A 15,638-nucleotide genomic window follows, 5' to 3' on the forward strand; every position below is an offset into this window, starting at 1 on the left:
ATAATATTTAGCTGTGTCTTCTGTGTGCTGGACATTTCTGTACTTCTGATATAATGTTTTAAGAGAGCCACATTAGGGCATTTCTAAACTTTTTTTGTATGTGCTTGCTTCAGCAGCACATATACTAAAATTTGAACGATACGGAGAAGATTAGCATGGCCCCTGCCCAAGGATGACACGCAAATTTGTGAAGCGTTCCATATTTCTATATATTTTCTATCAGGCATACCTCACTCCGGTCCGCATGCAGAAAATGGGCCGGGTACATTCCACTGCCTGTCCTAGATGTGGCTCCTTGGAAGCCGACTTCATGCATATGATATGGGAATGTACCCCAATAGCAACATTATGGAAACATATTACAGATTTTCTCACAAGATTTATTATCCTGTCAGTCCCATGTGTACCTGAGGTGTGCCTCCTGGGGGTCTTATCAGAAGAAGACTGGACTCATTATCACCGCATTTTCCTGCAGATAACATTATTCATAGCAAGAAAATGTATAGCGCTCCGGTGGTATGACCCCAACACGCCGACAATACGAATGTGGAAAGTACAAATCAATCAAATGCTTCCCTATGAGGCAGTCTTATACAAACACAGGAATTGTCCAGATATGTTTGGCCGAATCTGGGGCACTTGGTGTGACTCGGGTGAGACACACTATTCACCTCATAGACTCAGGGCAATATTTGCGGAAGAACAATCTGCAGGTTGACAATGTCTATCCCGTCACTGATAAGTTACTTGGGCATGGAGCGAAAGGTGTGGGCCAGCTACACCCCGGACCCTGGGGAATAGATCAGGGGCACTCAGGCTAGAGCTCACTGAAGGGGCTCAAACCATATTAACTAAACGGTCATAAGATAAGGATATTTCAACTGCACCTACAGATCCAGACTTACCAGAATCACCCGCAAGTAATGTTTTGTTTGCATTGTAATGTTCATCTGGTTGCATTGTACTATGACATGGCGTATATATATACAACTGTAACACAATAAACCACAGCTATGGAGACACACATGCTGTAGGGTAGGCGGCTGGTAGAATATTGAGCAACTACTGGAAGAAAGTGTTTCCAATACTGTTAAAATTCATTTTTTGTTTACCAAATAATTGTGTATAATGCAGCTGTATATTTATTCCACAATTCTGTTCAATAAAGAAGTTTTAAAAAAAATTCTTTGTATAACTAGTTTTATAAATCTTAAGTATAAACGTCTTAGAGAAATGTCACCTCTGAGAAACTGATAGTAAAACTATAATTTTTTTAAAGAAGCTGACAGAATCAGATTCCGTTAAAGATCTCTACTTGCTGTCCCTCTAAGCTTCAATGTTTACTTCCAGTGGATAGAAATCTGTCCATGGTCAAGTGATGTGACATAGGTGGTCATTATAGCACACAGCTCCGATTACTGTAATATGACTAATAAGCAGTGCATCTGTGTGACATCACATTTCTATCCACTGGAAGTTAACATAGAAGCTTTATATAGCAGGACAACAAGCAGAGATCTAGAAGACTGTGAGGAATTGATACATAAAACATACTGGAAAATTGTATAGCTTTTCATTATACAAACAATAATGTTTACTGGATGAAAATGTATAACCACTACAATGCTTTTTCGTGGAAAATCAGGTTGAGGATCCATGGTAAACAACAAAACCCTGAGGTTAAGGGTTTTTATTTCAATTGTGAGCCAATTTTTAATTTTTTAACAGAGATTTGTAAAAGTATATAAAAACAAAATTATGGGTTAGTCTATTGGTCTACATTATAATTCACTGATATCTGAGCATTTTTACATTCTGTTTATAAATCCTTTTCATAACCAACTTGTGCATCCACATGACTGATAGAATTTGTAGGTTCTTAGAATTCATAGCATTAACTTATCTGTATGCACCTAATACCAATGATTATGGTAATGATCCATACATCCTACCAAAGCTTGGAATGATTTAGGAAATGTCATTTTTTTAGAGGGTACCGCTTCAATCTTGGCACACAGCAGATAATGTCTCCGAATTTTATACTCTGCCAGCTTAGACTTTTCTTCTATATAAACTACAGCCTGAGCCTAGAACTGTTTATCAGATGCAATTCTGACACATTATTTATAAAAGGACTGGAAAAATGACTCTTGACGTTTGTGCACCCTCTTGAGAGTGGTCTGTGAATTCTCTGCCTGTATATAAACAATCTGGTGTGTTCAATCAGCAGTGTCACAGCCCGGACAGCATATGGAGGTCACACCATGGTGAATTGTAAAGAAGGCAAGTTCCACATTTCTTTAACCCATTGACTGGCAGGGATGAATATAGTATGTCATATCAGGGCCGCTCTTTCTTGACCAGTGATGTACTTTCCTGCTAGTAACTAAAATGTTTTGTGCAAGAAATAATTGCAAGTCAACATTTAGACTTTAAAAACCTCTAATTCTCTCCACACATACACAGAGGTGAAAATAAACCTTCAGCTACTCAAAGCCTTTACTAATGACATCTGTATAAATTTGTATACCGTAGGCTCCCACTTGATGTTGACAGGCGGCATCAAATATCCCAATTCTCAACAATACTGATCAATACATTACATGCTTACTTTCTCTGAAGATAATGTCAATAGGAGGATAGTCTAGTTACTTACATAATATAATGGGGGATATTTATGAAAAACAAATGAGAGATAAACTGTTCTAGTTGCCCATGGCACTATAATGGCACTAAGTGCAGTGTAGCCTGAACACTATGGGGCAGATTTACTACCCGGTCCATTCGCGATCCCGTGGCGCATTCTCTGTGGAGGATTCGGGTCTTCCGATGATTCACTAAGGTAGTGCACCCGATGTCCACCAGGTGTTGCTGCTGCGCTGATGTGCGTAGGAGTCCACTATCCTATCCTGGGTGCAGGTAAGTGCGTGTCAAGCGACACTTTAAAAAAAAAAAAAAAAAGACGGCTTTTCCGAATCCGGCGGGTTTTCTTACGGCCACGCACCCCGATTTCCGTCGTGTGCATGCCGGCGCTGAGTCGCCACAATCCGATCGCGTGTGCCAAAAGCCCAGGGCAATTTCGGGAAAATTGGCGCAAAATGGGAAAATTCGGGTAACCCGCCGGAAAAACGTGATTCGGGCCCTTGGTAAATGAACCCCACGTGAAAAATGCAGCAAAAAGCCAGGCTCCCACTAAACATTTTACTCATTCCTGGCCCATCATCTTCATTACTTGCTACAGCAGCAAAAAGGACAAGCAGCTGTAAGGCCGAAATGGTGGAGTATCTAACATGGTACCAATGCAGAATTAGACAGCATCAGAAGAAGCTGAAGCAGTTTGCCAAAACTAATCCCCTCTCCTTTCTTCCTGTCCATCCAAGGTGCAGATTGTGATGGAAAATGCAAGCCACAGAAGTCTGAGAACCCACTACAAAGACAAGATCCTCAATTATGTTACTGAGTGGTCAATGGATGGAGACAGAATTAACCCCTTAAGGACTAAGCTCATTTTTACCCTTCGGAGACAGCCCAATTTTGAAAATCTTTTTTCAGACAGTTTTTTTCATGACATGTTGTACATTTCACATTAATGCTATATTGTAGTTGAAATATATTGGAAATGCAAAAAAATGTTCCTATTTTTCTGATTTCTAAATCAGTTAGTCTAACCGCATAAATTGGTTGTTAACTAACATTAACCATATGTTTGCTTTATGCTGACATTTTTTTTTATAAGTTAATTTATTTTATTAAGACGTTAGGAGGTTTACAGTTTAATCAGCGTTTTTCCAAATTTTCAAGTAAATTTCAGATTCAATATTTTTAGAGGACAATTCATCTTCGTAAGGGTTTTCAAAGTTCTATTTATTAGAAACTCCCCACAAATCACCGCATTTTTAAAAACTGGACCCCTCAAACTATTCAAAACAGCCTTTGTTAACCTTGTTAGCCCGTTAAGCTTCTCAAGAGAATTAAAACAGAATGGAGGTTCTATTTGGAATCTTTACATTTTGCCAATAAAATGATTATTTATTCCTAAAATGTACACATTCATGCAGGATAAAATGAGAAAAAACATCAGATTTTGTTGTGCAGCTTCTTACGAGTAGGGCAATACCCCACATGTCAATGTAAACTACATTAGGGGCCACAGAAGAGCGAAGAACGGGAGGAGCCACTGAGCTTTTATAGGGCAGATTTTGATGATGTTATTTTCAGGTGTTATTATATACAGGCAGTCCTCGGGTTATGTACAAGATGGGTTCTGTAGGTTTGTTCTTATGTTGAATTTGTATGTAAGTCGGAACCATATATATTATAATTGTAAGCCCCAGCCAAATTTGTTTTTGGTCTCTGTAACAATTGTATTTTAAAAATGCTGCATTGTTATAGCTGATCATTGCAGCCTAGGGCCAAACTACAGTAAATTACCAACATCCAGATACAAGTTGTTACAGTTGGTCTGACCAAGCAGGCAGTTATATAAGGCAGCCCTGGGGTCCTTCATCGCCCCCTGGGGCTGCCATAATGACGATCGACACCCCAAATCTCAGTGCGCGCGGGGGGGGGGGGGTGTTTGCCTCAAGGATTATTGGTGTTGATCGCTGGAAAGAGGTGGGTAACCCCATAAGGTGCTACGTTCATGTTTGATCGCGCCGCCGTTCATGATCACGGCTGCTTGTACAGAGGCTCGGCTGTCACGTACAGCAACTGTTTCTCTGTTCGTTTCTTGGTGCCATGGACTCTCAATAAAGTGTGTTTTCAGCATGGATTTCTGAAGGACCTGGCCATTTGCTTGACTTAAGGAAGCAGATATGTATTAAGGAATACATATCTGAATTTTTACTGTATCTCACACAGCTTTTTACCCGTGCATAAGCACGTAAGTGAGCATCCAAGGAGGTGAGCTGTATGCAGCAGAGCACCACAGGCTAATTTGCATACTTTATTAAATTGATTTGATTTTTCTCAGAAATGCGGCCATATAAAGTTATGAAAAAATGAAGCATGGTGGACACAGGGACAGGACGGTTAGGTAAGTATAAATCGCTTACCATTAGGTAAGCTGATGGTAGATGTCCTTTAAACATTATCCAATTAAGTTAACTACGTTAATTCCACAAGATTCCCTACAAATTATACCATAAACATATGCTTCCATTAATAATCATGGGCATCGCCTGACATTGTGCTCCCGTTAATGTAAGCAGGTCTGTGGCCACTCCTCTGTGGAAGACGACTTGTAATAGATTGCTTGCTAATAAATTGCCTGTCACGCCTACAGTAAACACAAATCTGTGAACAACAGGTAATTAGTAATGACTAATGACAGGAAACTATTAACCAAGTGACTAGGATACACTTTTCACAGAAGTTTCTTCAACAAGATATTCATGTAAAATATAAGGAAGAAGCAGTCTGTATTCACAGTATTCATTCCACACAATGCAATCATGACTATGCAGAGATTTTAGTACAATGGCATCAACTAGGTAGAGATGCTGGGCTATGACCTCTGTATAACACATAAACCATGATAGAAAGCCTCCGCTTTAGCGGTATTGGATTAGAAGTGTGTTCTCATCCTGACAATGGTCAGACAGCTCTGCTAAATGGGATCAGCTGCCGGGAGCCCAGGGCACAGGAAAGGTTACAACCTTTAGATAATTTACAGATATGTGATAATGCAGAGAAATAGCATTAATAAGATGTCCAAATAATGTACAGTCTTAACCTGTCACTCTGTAATAAAAGGAAATACATACTTTACAGGGGTGCAGGCACTTCAAACATAACACGTAAATCAAAGTGATGAGGAAGGCAAGGAAATCCCTGCAACATTTTAGAATATTGTAAGAAACCATGCATCAGCCCTGGACTGTGACAGAAAGTTTAGCGTTAAAGTAATGATCAAGCTTTATCTGTAAGCAAACTGTAGATACTGGTCTGAATGGTCACAACATAGCAATAGAAATGACCCTGCGCAATGTGAAGGCATTGATTTACACACAGGTAAAGGCCTTAGAAACGTCTAGGGGCGAAAGTTTTGCACAGCTAATGCCTCATACATAACTGCATTGAAGGCCTTCACAGATTTCTTACAAAATGCTGGGTACTATAGCTGTGCAATTTCGGGTTTAAGCGTTAATTTTTAACATTGTTCAACAAGTAAATTCATGTCTTGTTTATTATTAGTTTAGCATACAAAAAGGTGGACATACAAATTAGGAAATGCAACATTATAAGACTTCTGCTACTCCATGATATCAATTCCATATTTATAGAAGATGCTTATTTTAGTTATATATATTATATTTATATAATATTATATGAATATTATCAGCAATGGCAATGTAATGTACAGGACTGGATGTTATCACTCACCTGGTTGTCAGCATGATTCACTGTGAAGTATCCAACGCATACAATGATCTCATGAAGAAGATCTTCACATGTGTATTGGGTACAAAACCAAATTAGGGAACTGATCACATGTCGAAATGCAAGAGACAGGCCCTCGGCACCTACAACGGACTGACAAAAAACAAGTGGAAAACACTTAGAGAAGATCATGAGGGTGCGCACAATACCTGGGAATATAATGGCCCAAATGTGTGTTACAGTTCTAATGGTCGTCTAATAGTCGTAGCCTCTGCCTTTTTTGCCACTCCCCTGGACATGAAAAGAGTGGTGTTGCGTTAAATTGTCTTACCATATTCTCCAACAAAGACCTGAGGTGTATCAGTCATCTCCATTATTATTACTGTATGACAGATGCCTTTCTCTATGATAAGTGTTATATACAAGTGTCTGTGTGGTATAGCTCATCAGCAGTAAGTGAGAGACCTCCTGTCAGATATGCAAATCCATTTCATTTTTACCCGGTCACAATGAGATCACATGACCAGGGTGACAAGCAGATGGTAGAAAGTGATAACTAAATAAGGGAAAACTCAACAAATGGTACAAATCACTGGAGGGTCATTTAAAGAGGATAATTTATCTGAAACAATCTTTTGACATTTACTGCTCCAAGCATAACATAAGAATGGTTTACTATGGTAAAAACAGTAAAGTAAAGCATGGCTGCTGCATCTATAGAATGGGGTAGACTGAAAAAGAGAACTACAGGTGCTCAGGGCCGTCATATGGAAAGTCACAAATGTACCAACTGGGTCCGATCTAAAAGGGCTATTAACAACTTGGACATTCACATTGTATCATCAGGATATGTCATATATGTCGGATATATGCAGATCCCATAACTATATAAAGTACCATGGATGTGGTTGTTTAGATACTTGCTCTTTAGTTACTGTAATGGGATCGCTGAGAATAGGCGAGCCTCTCTCCCTATTCTTCTTCTTAGTTATTATTATATTTCATATGTTTTTGTTGTCTGCTCATGAAATTAATTTTGAATAACTGTTGTGACTATATTTACCTGAAATGACTGAAGATGCAGAGTAGCAAAACTGTTAAGAAAGCGAAGGCTCTGGATGGCCACTTGAAGAGTGTTCTGTTCATAGGTCTCTTTACAGCCGGACACATTGGGTTCAGAGGAGGAATTGTGGAACAGCGCACAGTACAACATATGCAGAACCCCAACAACGTCCGAGTTTTGAAGAGCTGCCGACAGTCCTGTGGGATCCGGATGGCTTTCAAATATGTCCCAAGAGCTGGATAAGATCAGAAACAAATGACATGTGTAGCTGACATCTAGGGGATACTGGATGTAGAGTAAAGGGTAAATACTACTTAAATTCTTTCTTAAGATATCTAGAAAAGTAAACTAGATGAAGTTAGCTTCCAAGACTGACAGGGATACAATACAGGAGACTACGAAACAAAAGTGATTTGAATATAGACAAGGCCTCATGCGCACGGCCATGTGCTAAAACGGGACACAAACGGGAATGTTTGTGGCTAGTTTTGGCTGGGTGGAAAAGGGAGGAGTAATTGGCCGTCTGGATCAGTCTTAGTGTGGCGAGACACGGTGGCCTCCGCTCATCATGAAAAAAAGAAGTAAATGGCAACAGTGAGCTATCCGCAATTTTTCAGGCTAGTTCACAAAGGCCATATAGAGTTGTGTCCATGAGTATAAATAACCTTGACGTAAAAACATAACATAACCTATTTACCATAAACTACATAAAATCTGACTGCACTGCCCTCCATGTGCTTTCTAGCTGTGAGGAGAGGGACAATGTTGGTTACAGATAGATGCATTCTATGCATAATGATAGAAGAACATGTAAGGCTTCATTCACAAGTCATCTGATGCCTCCGTTACAGGATACCCCAGGCAGATTCCAGATAAGTACTTACAAAGGATGGTGAGGACAAGTCCTACTGAATGCACAAACACTGGGATACGTCCTCCTAGAGTTTGCACTAATTGCTTTCTGGCAAAGTCTCCTCTAAGTATTTCTGTGGAGTATTTTTAGTTGAAGAAGAGTATAAAATGTGTAGTAATATGATTACTACACCAGTAAATTACCACCAGTTCCGAGTACAGTTTATTTTTAATGTATGGCACATGGGGGAATTAAGAGCGATCCTTTTTTAATAGATCAGTGCTTATGGCTGTTAGTTTAAAAGACTGTATGTCAGTCTGAAGGGTTTTTCACTGATCACTCTGAATATATTTCATGAAAATCGGTGAAAACAGACAGATGCAGATCGGCCAATAGAAATGCACATTAACATCAGTTTTTCATGCTTGACAAAAGGCTTGTTTGTGGACATTGAGCCTAAGGTGAGGGTCAAGCAGGTTGGAACCTCTGAGCAAAAATTCACATGATGCAGATTTAAAACTTGCAGTGAAACACAGATTCCACTACGGGTTTTACATGACCTCATTCTCCCGTAGCTTTAAAGAAAAGTCTTTGTTTGTTTAGACAATGCAACCATTAAGGGTGTTTCCCCAGTGATGTAATGGTCCTTAAATACATTCTTTTATACACTCAGCGGAGGCCAGTGATGGATGCAGTACTACTGCATCTGCCCCCATATGGCCTCCACTTAGTGCTTGTGTCACTAAGCAGGTAGAAGCAGGATGGAAAGATGCAGCTTGCTGTGTATAACACAGTATAGGAAACATACTTTGCAGACAGAGGCAAAAAGGAAGCCTCCATCTGCCAGTATACATAAATGCCCAGTGCATATGTTTGGAGCTTTCCTCATTTATACATTAAATTAAATCTACCACTAAGACAAAGGACAAAGCACACTGACATATTGGTGTCTAGCCCCTCATCCCCCCGGCAGGATCTGCTCTTCTCTTAGCTCCTTATGCCCTTGTTTTTAAGAAAAAAAGGCCTTATCATTATGCAAATGAGCCGAAGGGCTCCAGGCTCTATTAACACATATGGAGCCGGAGCCCCTGAGGCTCATTTGCATAATTTAAAAGCCTTAAAAAAAAAACAGGGCATAAGAAGCTAAAAGAAGAGCAGATACTGTCAGAGGGGACACTCACCAGAGTGTAACTGTGCATGGTTTACAATCCTTGATCCTGGTGGTAGATGTCCTTTAAATGAGATGTGTACCTAGCCTAAGTATGAAGGAACCCAAACAATTAACATTAAGAATCCCAGACCTAGTAATACATAGTCATAGATTTCACAGGACAAATATTTAATTATTACAACTTTTCATGTTGTACCATACAAGTTTTGCTAATGCAGAATTCTGTTGCATATTATTCTTGAATTCCTGCCACTCCATCCTACATTGCATCTGATAAGTTACTCAGCAAGTATTACCACATGAATGGACGTTCTAAAAACTGCTTTAACCACATGTCCAAAACACTCAAAGCAAGATCAATGGTTAAGGTTGGGCTTGCTTGAGCTATGTTTACATTCAAGAGCCGATAGTATATTTAGGAGACTCCTTATGTCTCCTGTAGGTTCATAATGTCAATTTCAATCATGTGCTTTCTTGACATTCAGTATGGTAAAAAGGGTCTATTCAGCAACCCAGAAAACTGGTTATTAAAAAGGAAAGGTGAGCCGATCTAATCAGATGATGTGATATATTATAGTCCAATACAGACTACTATTTAAATCTTCTCGAGGAATCAACGCAAAGCACAAACAATATATGGCAACATATAATAGCACAGATAAGCTATGGTCTGTGGTCAAGCTATCTGGTGGAAGTTTAGATCTGGTAGCATGTGTTGGGAACATATTTTGGGAAAATTGCCTTGCAATCGTTCACCAGGACAGCTAACGGAACGTAAGGGGAAACCTTACATATCAAATGTATTGCAATTGGAGGGACTGAGAGGGAATAGATAAGACCCCAAGGATACCATAATAAACAGTTTGATAGGTAAATATAGTGCCTATGTGGCGAATGTAACACAAATCTAGGTGATCCCGGGTAATGTGGATGTCAGTCCTTACCAGGTGATGGAGTAGGGTGCTCCTCTGTCCGGGACGACTGCCCGTTGGTGATGGAGTAGGTTGTTCCTCTGTCCGGGACAACTGCCGGCCCGTTGGGGCGGGCAGTCGTCCTGGACAGAGGAACACCCTACTCCATCACCTGGTAAGGACTGACATCCACATTACCCGGGATCACCTAGATTTGTGTTACATTCGCCACATAGGCACTATATTTACCTATCAAACTGTTTATTATGGTATCCTTGGGGTCTTATCTATTCCATCTCAGTCCCTCAAATTGCAATATATTTGATATGTAAGGTTACCCCTTCCGTTAGCTGTCCTGGTGAGCGATTGCAATTTTTCTGTGTTCCACCGCTGTGTGTGTCTTGCATTTTGTTTTGTGTACCCAATTGTTCCATATCATGTCTTTTAATATATTTCATTAATAAAGATTTACTCTTTTATTTCATTTGCTGTCATAGTCTTTCCTCCCTTCCCTCTTTTGGGGGATACCTTTGGCTTAATAGACTTTCTTGAGGATTAGACCCGATGCGTAAATTCTTTAAGGGGGGCCACTGTGGCATTTAGGTGGGGACTCGGTTCCATTATCTTTATGGTGTCTATTACTTCCCCCCCCATTCTCCCCTTATATTACTGTTCCTTATTGTTTATTTAAATACATATTAAGATAAAATAGGACAGTCAGATGAAGATTGCTATGTTAAATGAATGTGTTCAAAGTTTTTCCAGCAGACCTGCCTAACCTACAGCTAGAGGTGGTATTAATATTTATACACCATATACATATAATTGAAAAACACGCTACACATGGTGCTCACCTTGGCACTACAGAAATGCAAAGTCTACATAGCTCATGAAGAAGAGAAGTTGCTGCTTGAAGGAAAGCGGACATTCTGGTACTTTCGTCAAGAGGACCTTGTATAGAGATAAAGCAGCCTGACAGCTTGTCAATAAGACCAATGTTAACTGTGTAACTGCCAAAAGAAAAGGATTTTCAACATTTATCCATAATCTGTCAAACATACAACATATAGATGCAGTGTAACTAAATAAAAACATCCCCAGCAAATTAATATCAGTGTAAATTTCCCCTGTTTTTATTACCGTAGGTCATTATTAGAGGTCCTAGTTACTAATATCCTTCCTTTTTCCCCTTTTTTGACTTGGTTATGTGGTATATAAGGTTGGAATGATAATACCCGAAGGGTTTGGATGAATTAAAACTGGTAACCAAATGGGGTGTGGGTTGGGATCTGGAGTAAAATTGAATGATGTAGTTTTGTACATTAATTATGGATTTCTAAGCAATGGATTTAAGAATTGGATTTTTTTTTACATATGATGTCAGTCATTATGAAGAGCTGCATTAAGTTTCAGGCTGCAACCATTTTTACATTATTTATTTGCTGACTACGTGATAAACAGCTTTAGACCTGTCGGTAAGATCCTGCTAGTAATACATGAGGACGCTCCTTAATATATAGCTTGTATGATTAACTTCTGTCCATGCAGACTCTGTCCTGGCTGTTATAGCCTCCCTTTCCTCTCTGGTTATTGCTGCTACTTATAGTCCTTACTCTCTATTGCTGTCTGGATCAATAAGCTACAGGAAGGAGCAGAGAGAAGTAAAACTGATGCAAAGATGCTGCCTTGAGGATACAAAACTAAGGGAAACTTAGATATACGATAGCACCTTAAAAAGAAATTCACAAAAGAAAATACAATACACACTAAAATAGCTAGAAACAAAAACCACAGTAACGTTATTAAACCTACCCAATGATATCTTGTATGCGACTGCTAATCGCGTCTGCTGGGGACAGTTTTGTTTTGGCTTCCGGTTTGGCTTTTATAGTCTCTGTTTGTCCACTTCCTACTGAAGAACTGGTTGATAAACATGAAAATATTTTACAGAGGAGTTGGAGGAGTGCCGTGGTCAAGCCATCCAAGATCTGCTTATTAAGGCTCCTTAAAATTGTAGATTTTTCGTCATCTGGAACAACCAGCTATAGGGTGAAAAAAATACAAGTTATCTTTATACAAGAATTAGATAATAAAATGAAAGATTTATCTTTTTACAAGGATTAGATGATAAAGATGTATACGCTTTAAAAGCAATGATTACTTATCCAATGGAACCTCAGTTTACCTAGAATGGGGTATATCAATCTTCCAAAGTGCAATGACCAAAACTTGTATCAAATTGAAAAACAGCAAAGCCATTTATGTTCATCCAATGTAGGCTGTTTATGGAACCAAAAGCTACATGCTGGGCTGCTATGGCTCTGCAGCTCAGGAATTCATTCAAGTTAGGGATGTGATGTACCTTTTTAGGGTTTAATATATTACTTTTAGTGCTGTGGGAGCTCTGCTGATCATACTCTTTGGTATGATGTAATGAGCACCAATTTCACCTATACAATGCCTAAGAGCCCTGCAGATGCAGGAAAACTCCTCAGGACCCCTATAAAGTCATTAATTTTACAGTTATTGAACATCCCAGTGTCTGGGATTTAAAAAAATAAAATAAAAATTAAAGTCATGTTTCTCACCTTACCAAATCGTACACTGTTCGAAGTAACAACTCAGAAAAGCGCTTGTTGGGTGTTTTTTCCTTCAGGAAGACACTTACTGGTTTGGCTATTAATACCATTTCATGTCACTAGGCTTCCTGATAGTTGTAAGTTGATGTATAAGGTTTTTAATGTAGCAATGGAGGCTAATTTTCCTTTTCCTATTTGCAAGTCCTTACCCAAAAACTTCAGCACAACATGCATTGCCGTTAAGACTCCATATGCGATGCCCACATGCTTAGTTTTAGCACTCCCTTTCTTGCCTACAATATCAAGGGCACCTTCCAGGGAACCTGTCAGCAGAAAGTGGCCCAATAAACCAGTTTGTTGTGAAGCAGATTAGCACCTTCCAGATAATGTTTCTTTCATGTTCCAGTGTGGGGGCATCAGCCAGAATATCAACTTTGAACTGAATATGTGACATGACAGGGATGGGGGAGTTTAGTACTGAATTCAAAATATCCCCATCTCAAAAAGAACATATTCCCCCCACTTTAATTATTGTCATCATTTATCAGACTTTGGTGACCCGGTTACTGTCCGGCACAGCTGAGGGGGTGTCATAGTAAATAAGCTTAGAAAAAGACATCAGTCCAATCTATAAATTATACCACACTGATACAGAATAAGGCTACATTCACACTGACGTATGGGGGACGTATATACGGCCGATATACGTCCCCCATAGACGGCAGTGGGCGCACGGCGCCCTACGGGAGCGATACGGTGCACCACACGTGCGGCACTGTACCGCTCCATACCCCGTAAAAAGAAAGGACATGTCCTTTGTCTGTAATAAGGCGCCGTGCGCCATAACTTCCTATGGACAGGGACGGGGGTGAGCTGAGCTCACCTCCTCCTCCTCTCCCCGTGCACTGATGTTGCCCGCTACGGTACGGTAGGGCAACGGAAGTGTGAATGCAGCCTAAGGCAAAAGCCTGATGCCAATTGACCCAAAGCAGGGAAAAAAATCCTTCCCGACTTCCCGACTTCCTGGCTGTCAGAATAACTCCTTGGTCATAAGAAACTACTGTTGAGGAAGGGAAATCTTCACTTCAGTACTAAACTCTCCAGCTCCTTGACTTTACATCCTTACACTACTCTTATACATCTCACTTCAAAGATGATTTTCTGGATGATGCCACCACACTGGGCCATGAAAGAAACATGATCTGGACGTAGTTAATCTGCTTTAAGAACAAAATAGTAGTGGATTTTTAGGTCAACTTCTGCATTGCTTCTAATTGAGTGCACCTTACCTTACACTGCCTTACATTTAATGCCCCCTTTTTTTCCCTCTCTTAAATTTTGTGCCTTGTTTGTCTCCCCCTATACTGCTCACTTTTAGATTTGTTGCCCCCTTGTATATTTAGCCATCTTTTAAGTATAGTGACCTTTTCCTTGCTCCCCCTTATTTAGTTTAGGCCTAGAATATCATAAAGGAAATCCCCTAATTCAAGTTATGTAGTGGAGGCCTTGGGGTGCGTGCCCCTAGTGTCCATCCTATAATCGGCCGCTGGGGTTTGACCAATACACTTTAGTGCTACAAATCTCTACATAAATAACAAAACACTCTTAACTCAATCCCGTCTCCTTTACAAGTGAATACAGGAGGCGGAGCTGCTGGCTCTATAGACCCGTTTTAGGGTGAAATCTTGAAATGGAAAAAAAATTGTAAAAATTAAAAAACACATAACAAAAATACCTATGGAAATGTCCTCCAGGGGTCTTTAAGACCTCAGGGGGAAGACATATAAAGTAAAAAATATATTATAATTATAATTATAATAATATTTAGAAATAAGCATCAATATTTCATAGTAAAATTAAAAGATCCCTCTTTACACTATAAAAAACCTTGCCATAGTCGTCCCATTTGCCCAAGTCTATTTATATATTGTATATCAAAACAACCAAACTAGGAAATTAATTTATAGTGGTCACACATAACTGTGTTTATTATCTCTGTACTGTGACCTCACTGCGGCACATTTACTAAAAGCAGTGCAGTCTGTAATATGTGCAGTTGCATGTATAGTGTGCAGAGTACGCTAGATTCAGGATTTCTGACGCGTGCAGAGTGCACCAGGTTGGGGTGCAAGACACTTCTATTAGGCTTTGCATGATAAATGTGGCGCAAGGTCCGATTGAGCGCCAGAACGCCCATTTCAGTGCAGAAATTTGCTTTGCATGAAGAATGACATGCGACACTTTTGTGGCACGGACACTTCTTAAATACATGTGCAAGCAGTTTGTACTGAAAAGAAGATGCAAAGTCCGACAGAAAACTGGCACAAGCACCTCAGTAAATGTGGGCCACTGTGGTTGTTATCCCTGCCCTGTAACATAACTGTGCTTGTTTTTTTGGTTATTTCTGTGCATTTTGCATGCAGTGACATCACTCGGTTCTACCTTTACTGTGACATCACTGTTTTCTATCCCCTCTGCTGTAACAACACTGTGTGCACTTACTTCTAAGAAAAAAGATGAGCTCACCTTCCTCCCAGCCAGAGTGACTTAGTAGCGCTTACAAAAGGAATGATCAGGAAAACACTTTACTTTTATAAAATCCGTGTTAAAAACATTTAAGCTTGCCAAAAATGAAGGAGCTAAAGTGTCTCAAAAAGGGCAACCTCCTCCTTCTTTTGCA

The 15,638-nt window shown here is 39.7% G+C and overlaps 1 protein-coding gene and 1 non-coding gene across 4 annotated transcripts in view; one reads left to right on the forward strand and one right to left on the reverse strand.

Annotated features, from left to right (window-relative positions):
* Positions 1–15,638, reverse strand: part of SCAPER (S-phase cyclin A associated protein in the ER) — a 163,247-nt gene that overhangs the window by 21,069 nt on the left and 126,540 nt on the right. For all 3 annotated transcript variants that reach the window (XM_072147687.1, XM_072147688.1, XM_072147686.1), the window contains exons 25-28: positions 12,192–12,421; positions 11,234–11,389; positions 7,445–7,679; positions 6,385–6,534 (exon numbers count right to left, since the gene is read on the reverse strand). In XM_072147687.1, coding sequence (XP_072003788.1) covers positions 6,385–6,534; positions 7,445–7,679; positions 11,234–11,389; positions 12,192–12,421 — 771 coding nt within the window. The remainder of the gene's footprint in view (positions 1–6,384; positions 6,535–7,444; positions 7,680–11,233; positions 11,390–12,191; positions 12,422–15,638) is intronic.
* LOC140129273 (U6 spliceosomal RNA) lies at positions 101–207 on the forward strand. Its single transcript, XR_011855471.1, has one exon. It is a non-coding gene; the product is annotated as a U6 spliceosomal RNA (small nuclear RNA).

This window comes from Engystomops pustulosus, chromosome 4, assembly GCF_040894005.1.
Source record: "Engystomops pustulosus chromosome 4, aEngPut4.maternal, whole genome shotgun sequence".
Taxonomy (NCBI): Eukaryota; Metazoa; Chordata; class Amphibia; order Anura; family Leptodactylidae; genus Engystomops; species Engystomops pustulosus.